Here is a 12,909-nt window from a genome sequence, read left to right as displayed (position 1 = left end):
TAAAAAGTGCCCTTTTAATGTTGCCTGAGAAATATGCACATGCTGAAATATAAGGTACTAAAATCATTAGAACTTTAAAAGGACATCTTGCAGTGATAAATAGTTCTGATTAAAAAAAGTGGAATGGCATATATCTCAGTTTTTTTTGTAATGATATTTAGCTATATTTAATTCAATGTCTTTTTGGCATTGTGTGTACAGAAAATTCCAGACTGAACCTAGTTTGCAGAGCCTAGATTGCTTGTTTTGCATTTTGGAATTTGGAAAATGTACTTTGGCCAATTGAATTCATAAACCCATACTGATTAAGCTTATGCGGTCCGTGATCTATCAGAAAAATCCATCTATCAGAAATAAACATTTCAGCAAAATCATCAGCTTTACATCCTGTAATCTTATAATTTCTGCTGTAGGTATGTCCACATAAGTGGCAAACATAGAGCTTGTGGTCTTACTGTTTTTTCTTTTGACATGTAACGAGACAAATATTACCGAAAAAAATGATCATTAACTGCATGCGTTACATCAGAGAAAACATAATTTCTGTAATGCTTTACTTTTCTAACTCATTACTCCCATCACTTTTTCTTTGTGGTCAGCAGAAGAAGAAACTCAGGTTTGAATACAAGTGAATTTTGAGTGAATGGTGACAGAATTAATATTTTTGGGTGAATCATCCCTTTAAGTTTTTATACTGTGCTTCAGGATATTCAGAAGTTAACTCTCAACATTAATAAAACTCCTTTACTCCTGTTCGGACAGCTTCAAACAGAACTAAAAGTTACCTCAAAATTCAGGAAGTATAGATTGTTCTCTAATTTTGATTTCCACTGCACATCTGTAGGGGTAACATTATTATAATGGGTGTGAATGGGCTTTAATACCCGTTATTAGATACAGCTGGGATAATTTAGGCACAACACGACAAAGATAATAATAAAAATTCTTAATGAGTTTCACTATAAATATGGCCGCATATAAAGATCTTTTTATAGAGGCTATACACTCTTTTCCCACAACTCTAATACCTCTATTTCTATGCTTCTTCCATTCAGTGCAGCTCACTCCCTAAGGACACCTCAGGCATATACGAGTAAAATCTATCTTCTTTGGATTAATTTCTCTGGAGATGCCTCTAGATATTCTGTTTTTATCATATGGGAGCATTTGCTCTGCTACATACTGTACATTGTTGGCACTGTATAACTCTTAAGTAGTATAATAATCTACCCAGTCACATTGCAGGGCAGATTAAGCTAGTTTAAAGTTCAAGGCCATTTTATTTGAGCAGTTACCATTTGGTCCCAAATTAGGGAGGTTTAGCACACGACAGTTGGTTGTTTCAAAATCAGGCAGAAGAAATCATTTAGGGACATTTTTAATTTAACTAATTAGATTAATATTAATAGAAATATAAGTAAATATATACATTTCATCATATTTAGTCTGTGTTACATAATGTAATGTTTTTTTTATTAATTATTATTGTAGCAATATTCTTTTGTTCCACACAAACTCAAGTATATGCTAAATATTATAGTACCTCATAGTAATGATATTCAAACTGTACCTGCATGTGAACATTTTTATAGACAGTCAAATCCCTGAAAATTAGGAATAATTTGGAAATTGTAGATTAATCATGCAGTTGTAACTAAAAATAATGAATTGAAAATATCTGAAATACTCCTCATAAATATATTTTGCTCCATTTTAGATAGCAGTCTTAGGTCACTGTAAATAATAATAATAACTGATAAAAAAAACAAAACTTACAGTTAAAACTGCCTGGTGCCGTTTGTAATGGTCTCACTATGCATTTTTATTTATATGATATTTTTTTAATCTTTTGTAGGAAAGAGAATCATCAAGAAGACTTGTTCCTGGTAAGGTTATATCTTTCCCTGACTTAGTTGACATTCACAAGTGCATTAACTCAGCATTCATAAAAGTAAAGCTTTCTTTGTAAAATTTTAACATTTTCGGGTGAAGAATCATTGAAGAAATATTTTGATATCTTTGAAGAAATGGACGTCCATTTTTGTTTAGGATGATTGGAATGAATTATACAGTCAAAATGCAGAGTCTCTTTTTCCAGAAAACAGTTTAGGAACTGTTAAAAATCTTGAATGGAAAGAAGACAGATTTCAACAGTCTTGAAACATTCATTTTTTGAGACCAGAATATCATTACAAAGGCAATTAGTATAATAGCTGCTTTAAATATGAAGCAGAGTGACATTGTCTGCTTTGCTTTTTATTTTTGCATTGCTTCTCTTATGTAATGTACACTTAGATTATGTTGATTAAATAAAGTCATGGTGGCGAAGAACTGATATAAAATTAAAATGTTTGTTGATTCTACTAATTGATTTTAAAAGTCTGCACAATGTAGGCCCTCTGTGCCCTCCCACCTCCTACCACAGAGGGGGCTCATTTGCAGACATCACCAACTTCCACCCTCTACCATTAGTATTATTTATTATTATTCAATTTTTAAATTCCAGGCTGTTTTCATGACCCTGTATTAGACTGTATCATCTGACAACACAAAAGTGTATCTAATAATAAGTGTGGCTGAATTGAGTGGCTATTCCTGACAAGTAAGCATGTATGATTTTTTGTTGAAGTCCTGAAAAGCCTGACAGAGTGATGGCATATATATATATATATATATATATATATATATATATATATATATATATATATATATATATATATATATATATATATATATATATATATATATATATATATATATATATGATTACACACACTCTCTAGAACACACACTGCATATCTTTGGACTGTTGAAGAAACCGAAGCACCCACAGTCAGAAAATTCTGCACAGAAAGGTCTCCTGGCCCAACCAGGACTCATGATGTTCATGAGTGCTCACCAAGTGCCATCATGTCACCTATTTAATGCTTACTGTATATGACATGGGTAACACTTTACAATAACAGTGCCTGAATATTTATGTACTAAAATGTAAACTACTATTACTTTTTATGAACTAACGATGAGTTAAGGCATGCACTAACCTAGTTTTAACTGTTCTGTTTGGTGTAGACAGAACACTTTTCTATTGTTTTTCAATGTAAACATGCACTAGAACAGGGCCAACCCTGTTCCTGGAGAGCCACCTTCCTGCAGATTTCAGTTGCTACCCATATCAAACACACCTGAACCAATTAATTAGGACCTGAACACCACGTGATAATTACAGGCAGGTGTGTTTGATATGGGTTGCAACTGAAGTCTGCAGGAAGGTGGCTCTCCAAGAACAGGGTTGGCCACCCCTGCACTAGAAGGATGTGCTCAACTATAAACACAACAGTTCAAGAAAATGATAATGTGCCCCTCCAAGTAAAGTGATGAAAAAGATACATTAACAGGTCACGTCACAAGTTCATGTTAGTTACATTTACCTAAAACTACAATGCTAACCGATACTATAATTAACAAACATAAACTAACAAGTAATTGAGGTAGCCATTATTCACACATGAACTCATGTGACTTGTGTTGTAGTTAAAGTTTATGATTAGGGCATAAGTGGCACACCTCATCATTGGTTCAAAATGATGTAATGTTGAATTGATATATTATTATATTATTAGTTATTCACGTACTATTATTGTAAAGCGTTACCCTTTGGTTTTCTCCATTGGTCCCCTTTCCTCTTGCGATTGCTTTTTCTCTCTTGCCTCCATGATTTCCGAGATATCAATTGTTATTGATTGTTATCTGCATTTGTCGATCGCGGCTTCCAGTGTTTCCATGAGAGTCACTGGAGCCTTTAGTAATCACTGTCAAAGTGTACACGGGCGCCTCTTCCCAGGGAGTGCAGCGAGTAAACCGGGTGCCAGCCAGGCCAGTACTGACTACCGGATGCCATTCCGCAGCATAACGGAGCAGCAGACACGTAAAGCCCAAGGCGGGAACCGCAGTTGTACGCAAAAACCCGCAAAGACCTAGACACTCTGCAATGATGCACATGACTTTCACGGCCAACTGCTCTCACATCAGCTGTCTGAGCTCAAGAGAAAATTCAGCGCCTCATAACAGCCCAAATCGAATGTTTAGAATTTTTTTCAATCGAATGTTTAGAATCAGAATCGAATCTTTGGTACTCGACGTCCCTGACTGAGGCCGGAAGTTAACGTATGTTGATATTTAATTTATATATTTTTATATGTATATTATTACAAAAATACAACTACCTTACAATAAGTACTGACTTTACATCACTGCCAGTGCGAGGGTTGGTTTTAGGGTTGGGGCAGACGTTAATAAAATACAATAATTGGATAATTTAATTAATTATATAAAAAGTTCTTGTAACCGGAGATGATCCAAAGATAAATTCACCTTCGTTCTTATATCTCCCTTAGGAGATTCACCACACTATTACCGTGTAGGTTACAAACCGGCCGACAGTGTAAAATAGGGCTGTTTAACTTTAAATGTTTTTGAAACACGAGTACTTAGGTTGAAATTAACAAGTTTATGCATTAATAGCAGCACACGTTAACTTTGTTTATTTTTAGGCTATATTGTGTTTTTATTTAACCCTAAAAGTTAATGGAATAAAAAAATGCATACCGTAAATGTCTCTGCATCTTGGCTATCGGTTTGCAGGTAAAATATTAGCTGTACTGTGAGATGAAAATCAAACTATTAGTAATTTTCCTTTGATATTACCTATAAACGTTAACTTACTTGCTATGTGTTATAAAATGAAATGTCACTCACCAAAGGAAAAAATATTTGTACATCACGTCATTATAAACAGCAAAAGATATTACAAGTATGCAATTTATTTTTTAAACAGCTGTTCTGGCTCATATCACTAATCTAATCCCAATTAAAATGCTTTGGACTGCTATTTAATGGTCATCAGTCTTTGTGTTCTTTCAGTGTATGATTATTTATGTTCAATAAAGCATAAAAGAGCAGAAAAAATGTTTCACAGCTTAATGACTATATAATGGGTCCCATGGCCTAACCACGCGGCCTCAAGTGAACACACGGCCAGCAGTGCCGATATACAGACATATCACAGTGCTACTCATGTGATATAAATGTATATTTATTCATTCATTTTCTTTCAGCTTAGTCCCTTTATTCATTAGGGGTCATCACAGCGGAATGAACTGCCAACTTATCCAGCATATGTTTTACACAGTGAATGCCCTTCCAGCTGCAACCCAGTAATGGGAAACATCCATACACTCTCATTCACACACATACACTTTGACCAAAAAATTTAATTTAGTTTATTCAATTCACCTTTAGCGCATGTCTTTGGATTTTGGGGGAAACCGGAGCACTCGGAGGAAACCCACGCAAACATGGGGAGAACATGCAAACTCCACACAAAAATGCTTGTTGACCCAGCCAGGGCTCGAATCAGTGACCTTCTTGCTGTGAGGTGACAGTACTAACCACTGAGCCACCGTGTCCTTATTTAAAACTTAACCTAGTTGTGTGAGAGCAAAAATTTAGCAACCCAGCATTTTACAGTGTATTGCAGTGTATTGTTTGTTTAAGTGAAAGTTCAGCTGACAATGACTCTGCTTTCCCTGCGCCACTAATCTATTATCGTCTCTTCGTTCTTTCTATAGCCGCTCATTAGACTATCATCCTCTATTTTGGCATGGTTTTGTGTGACCCCCATTCTTTTTGAAAAAAAGAGTCATAATTCTGTTCAATAATTCAAAGGGGTGAAATGGAGAGGCTCTAGAGTTTCGAATGGTTATTGTTCCTGGTTGAGGTCCCTGAATGCTAGTAAAAAGTGAACTCTTCATGCACGCTACTCATCACCGGCAGGCTCTGTTCAGTCAGGCCATGGTCTACTGCTGCGACATCATCATCATCACGCACACACACACACAGGCACACGGTCAACCACATGCAAGGCTACTCAGGAGAAGGATGCCACGGCATAAACTCATCGCATCTGAAAGTGACGGTAAAGATTATTGTTATTATTGTCTATGTGCATTTAATATATATTGTAAAAACAAAATGCTGATGATATGTTCAATTCATTTTATTTAAAATGTAAATGCAAAGCACTGAATGTTTGTTCATGCACCTCTGTGAGATATTAGGCTTTTTGAATTGGTATAGAAATACCCAAAATCCTCTTTGTAATAACATTTTATTCTAATATTTAAAAAAACAACTTAAACAACAATTTTGACGATGACTTAATCCGCTGTTCAGATTTTTTTCGTGTTATACAGAAATGCATGAAATGGAATCATTTGCATATGTAAACAACATTTAAAAAATATTTTGCAATTCTTGAAGTAAGCAATAACCCCGGGACGTATGGCGATATATTAGTTATTTTTTTATCCTTTCCAACTGCAGTGTCTTGCTTTAAGCCATGATTGATTAAAAATAATAATTTCAACATTATAAGTTTTGATATTATAGGCATCTGCAATAAAGCGAAAGCTCTTTGTTGTCCTCAGACTCAGTATTTCAAATCTGAATGTTGGCTCTGATAAAATTGCCTATTTTGAATAGTCACTTCATGCCGGAAAGTAATCATAATATCATTTTAATGCAAACCTACTTCAAATACAGTTGAAGTCAGAATTATTAGCCACCCTTTGATTTCTTTTTTTAAAAAATATATTTCCCAAATGATGTTTAACAGAGCAAGGAAATGTTCACAGTATGTCTGATAATTTTTTTTTTGTTCTAGAGAAAGTCTTCTTTGTTTTTTATTTCGGCTAGAATAAAAGCAGTTTTTAATTTTTTAGAAACCATTTTAAGTTCAATATTATTATATTTTTGATAGTCTACAGAACAAACCATTGTTATATTTTGCCTAATGACCCTAACCTGCATAGTTAACCGAATTAACCTTAAGCTTTTAATATTCATTTTAAGCAAAATACTAGTGTCTTGAAAAATGTCTAGTAAAATATTATGTACTGTCATCATGGCAAAGATAAAGGAAGTCAGTTATTAGAAATGCATTATTAAAACTATTATGTTTAGAAATGATAAAAAATGTTTTCTCTGTTAAACCGAAATCGGGAAAAAAATAAACTGGGGGCTAATAATTCTCAATTCAACTTACTACGCTGTACTAGTCATCATCACATATGAACTTTAAGTCTGTGCATGCAAACTTATGAACATTGCTTTCATTCTCTTGCCCTTTGACCCCTTTGAGAGGATAGTTTGCACTGACACTAAAGATAAAGAGCCTGTATTGTGTCTATTGTACAACACAACTAAGCATGTAATGACCCGGTCAGCACTTACCGGTCTGGTTACACTGTGGACACAAACAATACAGGAGACGCTCAACAGCTGCTGGGAACCCTACATGTTTGACCTTTGAGGACTTCATGATGTCTTATCATAAAACTGTTACTATTTAATTTTGTCTTACTTTTCTCATTTCGTTTACATTTACAGTGAGCATTGAGGTGGATGAAGGTAGGAAGATTTTATTTTCTGCGATCATTTTTCATGTATTTGTATACGGTGAGTTAAGAAATATCTTCTTTAAGGAAAGGACAAAGAATCCTGTGTTTATTATGTGGAAGTGGAGGAAAATTGTGAGAGAGGCAAGATAAAGCAGGCTAGTCGAGATGGCAAACGAAGGAGGGAGAGAAATGGTGAAACTAGGAGAAAAGCTTCAGAGAAAAGAACAAACGAGGGGGAAAGTAAAAAAGCAGAAAAGAAGCATGAGAAAGGCCACAGAACTGCAAGGAAAGCAGTAGAGAAACATGGAAAAAGGCAAAGACGAAAGAATGCAGATGAAGAGGATGCTGAGGATAAATCCAGCACAGAGAAAAAGAACATGAAAAATGAAAAAAACAAGACTTTAAAACTGGAGGAGGAGAAGGAGAAGGATGTGAGGAAAAAGAAAAGGAAACATGTTAAAAATGAAGAGGACGAGACAAATCATGAAAAGACAAAACAGCATTTGAAGGAAGAAAAGAGAAGAAAGAAAAGAAAGAAGCCAGAGACTACGTAAGTTTGTTACATTTCCAGTTTTTAAGCGAAGTTCTAATTATGTTATCAACTGCTATCAAACCACCCAAAAAACTCTATAAATATAATTTTAAACTTATTTAAGTTGGGCAACACAGTAGCTCAGTGGTTAGCACTGTTGCTTCACAGCAAAAAGGTCGTTGGTTCAAGTCCCGGCTGGCTTAGTTGGCATTTCGTGTGGAGTTTGCATGTACTTTCCATGTTGGTGTGGGTTTCCTACAGGTGCTCCGGTTTACCACACAGTTATTAGTTAAGTTCGTTACCATTCAGAAATATCGCCTACATGTGTGCTGCTGTGTTCGTCATATGTTTAAAATCGTGCAGATTCCCGGCAGGGTTAATGGTTGGAATCAAAAGGGAAAGAGACCTGCTGCACTGCTATCCACTGTGTCTGCATTCAGCCCTGGGATTCAGGAGGAGAGAAGTCCTCCTCATTTATAGTGTTTATATAAACATGATTATCTTTATAATGATAGAACAAATTGTAGTTTGTGTATATGAAATTTTGAATAACAAATGTAGCAGGGAATTAGTTTACTTACTGTTTATTTCTTTGCATTTTAACTTTGTAAACTATAAAATCTTGGTTCTCCTCGCGGTTTGTGCCAGCTGACAGTTGTTTGCTTACCTTATTTTCCCCTGCTCTACCGTCCACGCCCATCTCGGAGCATTTAAAATAAAATTCGGAGGTAGACTTGAACCAAAAGAGGGGGGTTTCATTTCCCTATAAGAACATCTTCTACTTTGGAGTCACTTCAGAGGTCGCTGAAAACACACTTATTTTCTTTAGCTTTTCATCATGTGTTGTGAGTTTATGTATTTTGGCTTCTTGCATGTTTGCATGTATTATGTGTTTTTATGTACAGCAGTTTGGTACCCATTGTGGTTGGTTAAAAGCGCTCTAGAAATAAATTAAGTTGAGTAAGTTTATGTACATTTGTCAATACATTTTTTTTTCTGAAAGTTTTGTTAATGTAATTTGTTGAAAAATTTGTATTTGCAGTTAGTAAACTGAAAAAAATAAGTAAAAAAATACTATCACTCCTTGTACATTTCACAAATTATTACAAAGAAACATAAAGTAACACTTAATTAAACATTATATCTTGAAAAGTAATCTTGAAGTTATAATAAAAATTGTCCCTCCCAGCTCAGAGTCGGAGTCTAAATCTGAGTCTGAATCTGCTTCTGAATCTGAGTCAAAGAACAGTCCGGCAGTGGGAGTTTTGGGTTCTCTGACTCCAGAGGAGCTGGAAAATTTAAAAGAAGCTGTGGAGGAAAGAAAAAAGCTCATCACACAACTAAAAGGAAAACCCTGGCCCATGAGAAGGAAACTAGTGGTCCTCAGGTACGTCTTGCTGATACACATGTGTATACCTGCCTTAAAGACATGCCACCAGGGCTGCATTTGTGTTGTGGCATTTTTAGCAAGTGTAAATATGTTCTTTGCCTAAGTTACAAAAGAAAGTAAATTCGACCCTGGATGACACACAAAAATGGAAATTCTGTCATAATTTACTCATTTACCTCACTTGTTCTAAACCTGCAGGGTTCCAGTGAGTTAAATTCCAAATGTTTAAATTTTAAATTTGACTTTCCATTTATCAAAATGTCATTTTTGTTGCATGCTTTTATTGCATTATATAATGTTTGCTGTATAGCATATTTTAGGTGGAACAAAATAGAAGATATAGCAAATATAATCAGCAAGTATAGAAAATGGAAAATATAGCAAACTTTAGCTATAGTTTGTTTAAACAAATAATATAGCTGACTACTGTTGCAGTAAAGGAAAATCAATAGAGTTAAAGGGCTTAGGCAATTTAACTAACATGCGGTCTTTATCATTGTGTCCCAAACTGATGCGATGTAAAAACTTTCTTATAGTAGGCCATGAAAATTCAGCTTTCTAGTCCTTGAAATTCAGGGAGAATTCAGGAATATTTGACATTTGGCTTGAGTTTTGTAGTTTAAAGAACATAAATATATTTGGAAGAATAATGGTTAGCCAATGACTAACATATAGTTTTCCAGCATTCTTCAAAATATCTTCTTTCATGTTCAGTTAAAGATTGTGAAGGTGTTATAAGTAGTAATTATTAGTTCCCCTTCGGGGGGAACTTCAGCACTATAAGTGGATTTGATTGTAAAATCCACGCATTGGGAGGTTCGGTTCAGAAGCTACTCGTCTGAAAGAGTATTGAACGGGCCAATTAAGAATGAATTGGCAGCGCAAGCCTGCGCAGGTGAGCGGCATAAGCAATCAACTGAGTATATAAGCTCACCTGGCGCAGCAGACGCTATCCTTTTCGCTTCAGAGACTTTCTGATCGAGTCGATGAGGGTTCCTCCTGCTGTGACCAGCGATTCTGAGCGAACGAGAGCATTCTCCCGGTCCAGAGTGTGTACACGCAGTGGCAGACGGTCGAGCTGGGTTTCTCCCTTGCCTGGCGTTCTTTGGGTCCGGTCCTCCAGAGCGGTGCGTATAAAGTTGCAAACTTCACAGAAAGAGCAACACAGTCGTGCAGCACGTCCTTATCAGGACGGCGCTCCGACTGTGCGTTTCTGGATGCGGTGGTTTCCTGTCCTCGGATGATGGGCGCGGGCACTGTGTTACATGTCTGGGGGTCCAGCATGTTAATGCGCTGCTCGCGGGCAGTTCATGTCGTCATCGCGATGCCATGACTGTTGCGCAAGATCGCGGTTAGCCTTTGCAAAAAGGCGAACCACCCCAGTTGTCCCCTGCTCTGCAGCGGGCACTCGGGCAGATCTGAGGGTTTCAGCGAGAGATAATCCGTCGCCCACGGGCCCGCGGACCTCCCGCTCCTCTAAGCGCTCCATCCAAGCTTCGGGCGGGGGAAGCGATCCGTCTAACAGATGGTAGCCCTTACGCCTGATGACACCGGAGACCAGATGTCCACCGCGGCATCGGAGGGTGGGCTTTCATTGTCCGATGATGATCCAGACCCGCTCGCCCCCTTCGGGCTGGTGAGCGCTGTCACTACGGATCCTGAAACGGACATGTTAGCCGTGCTTTCCCGGGCTGCTTCGGCCGTGGGTTGGAGATGGTTTATCCCCCAGCTCCGCGGCCGGACCGACTAGAGGGGCGTTCCCTTCTTCCCGGAGGTGCACAGTAGGCTCACGCGGTCTTGTAAAGCACTTTTTTCTGCTCGTGCTGCGTGTTCCTCCACCCTAACCACTCTTGACGGTGAAACAGCCAGGGGTATGTGGCGATTCCTCAGGTTGAGTGCGCGATGGCGGTAAATCCGCGCGGCGCCTCTTCTTGGCGGGGTCCGCCTCGTCTCCCATCCAAAGCCTGTAAGTTATCTACCTCCCTCGGAGCTAGAGCTTACATAGCTGCGGGCCAGGCTGCTTCCGCCTTGCATGCGATAGCCACCTACCAGCGCTACCAAGCGCAGGCGCTGGCCGAGCTGCACGAGGGTGGGTCCAACCCAGGCTTACGAGCTTCGCACCGCCGCCGACTTAGCTCTTCGGACTACTGAGTCCGCTGCGTGTGCGTTGGGGAGGACGATGTCCACATTAGTGGTCCAGGAGCGCCACCCCTGGCTGATATGCGCAAAGTCGACAAAGTCCGCTTTCTTGACTTCCCCATATCCCCAGCCAGGTTCGGCGACACTGTCTGTGAATTCACCCAGGAATTCAAGGCGGTGAGAGAGCAGTTGGTGGGTGATGTCTTATCGGCGGTCCGTAGCCCGCTCCGCCCGCCGTGCCATTCATACCTGCTCCTCGCCGAAGGCGCCCGCCTACGAGAGCTGCTCCGCCCCCGCACACGCCTAAGGCGAAGCGAGCGCGTCGGGCACCTCGGAAGCAGGCAGCCCCCCTGCCCAGAACGCCGCTAAGTCCGGCAACGGACCGCGAAGCGCCCCTGGGACAGGCCATCTGGAGAAGAGGGAACTTGCTCTTTCCCCGCTGGAGGGCGGTGCCCCATTTCCAACGGCACTTTTTACTGCCATGAAAACATTATGAAAGGGCACTTTTCACTTCCCCAGATGTGACAGCCCTAAATCTGCCAGTCTGGGACGCTATGCTTTCTAGCTTGCAGATTCGGTGCGTTTCGCCAGTGGCTCACGAGCGCTGGGAGGACGGTCTCCTTTCTCCCACCCCTCGAGCCTCCCCTCCGGAGCTCGGGTTTGGAGTGAGAGCAAATATCTCACCTCCAGCTTTTCCGTGGGACCCGCGAGCTTCCCGGATCAGCACACCCACTCCGCGCTGCCCCACTGCTGGTACGTCAGCGATTGTAGCGATGAGTCCATTAGCGAGAGCTCTGCCTGCCTGGTTAGCGCGGGCCAGCTCTTCGCGGTGGCTCATACGCACAATCAGACTCGGCTATGCGATTCAGTTCGCGAAACGGCCCCCCAAGTCACGGGTGTGTATTCACCAGGGTCAGCCCCCTGTCCGCCCCTGTCTTGCGAGAGGAGATTGCTGTCCTCCTGGCGAAGGATGCAATCGAGCCGCTCCCTCCAGCCGAGATGGAGAGCGGGTTTTACAGCCCACGCTTCATCGTGCCCAAAAAGAGCGGTGGGTCACGGCCAATCCTAGATCTGCGCGTTTTGAACCGCTGCCTGCACAAGCTGCCGTTCAGAATGCTCACGCAGAAGCGCATCCTCCGGTGCGTTCGTCCTCTGGGTTGGTCTGCAGCATTAGACCTGATGGACGCGTATTTCCATGTCTCCACTCTTCCTCGCCACCGACAGTTTCTGCGGTTTGCGTTTGAAGGTCGAGCTTGGCAATACAAAGCCCTCCCCTTCGGGCTCTCTCTGTCTCCGCGGGTCCTCACCAAGCCCGCGGAGGGTGCCTCAGCGCCCCTTCGGCTCGCGGGCATCTGCATACTCAATTTCTTTTCGACTGGCTGAATTGC

General features: G+C 40.1%; 1 protein-coding gene across 6 annotated transcripts in view; it reads left to right on the top strand.

Moving 5' to 3' along the window:
• Positions 1-12,909, top strand: part of tmc1 (transmembrane channel-like 1) — a 36,513-nt gene that overhangs the window by 8,256 nt on the left and 15,348 nt on the right. For 3 of the 6 annotated variants that reach the window (XR_012406036.1, XR_012406035.1, XM_073950794.1), the window contains exons 3-4: positions 1,856-1,886; positions 9,182-9,379. Coding sequence is in view for 4 of the 6 variants with exons in the window: in XM_073950794.1 (XP_073806895.1) it covers positions 1,856-1,886; positions 9,182-9,379 (229 nt within the window). In the remaining 2 variants the exon portion in view is untranslated. 6 annotated transcript variants of the gene reach the window in all.

The sequence above is a fragment of the Danio rerio genome, chromosome 5, assembly GCF_049306965.1.
Source record: "Danio rerio strain Tuebingen ecotype United States chromosome 5, GRCz12tu, whole genome shotgun sequence".
NCBI classification, from domain to species: domain Eukaryota; kingdom Metazoa; phylum Chordata; class Actinopteri; order Cypriniformes; family Danionidae; genus Danio; species Danio rerio.
The sequence above is the reverse complement of the archived record's forward strand: the minus strand, read 5'-3'. Positions and strand labels throughout refer to the sequence as shown.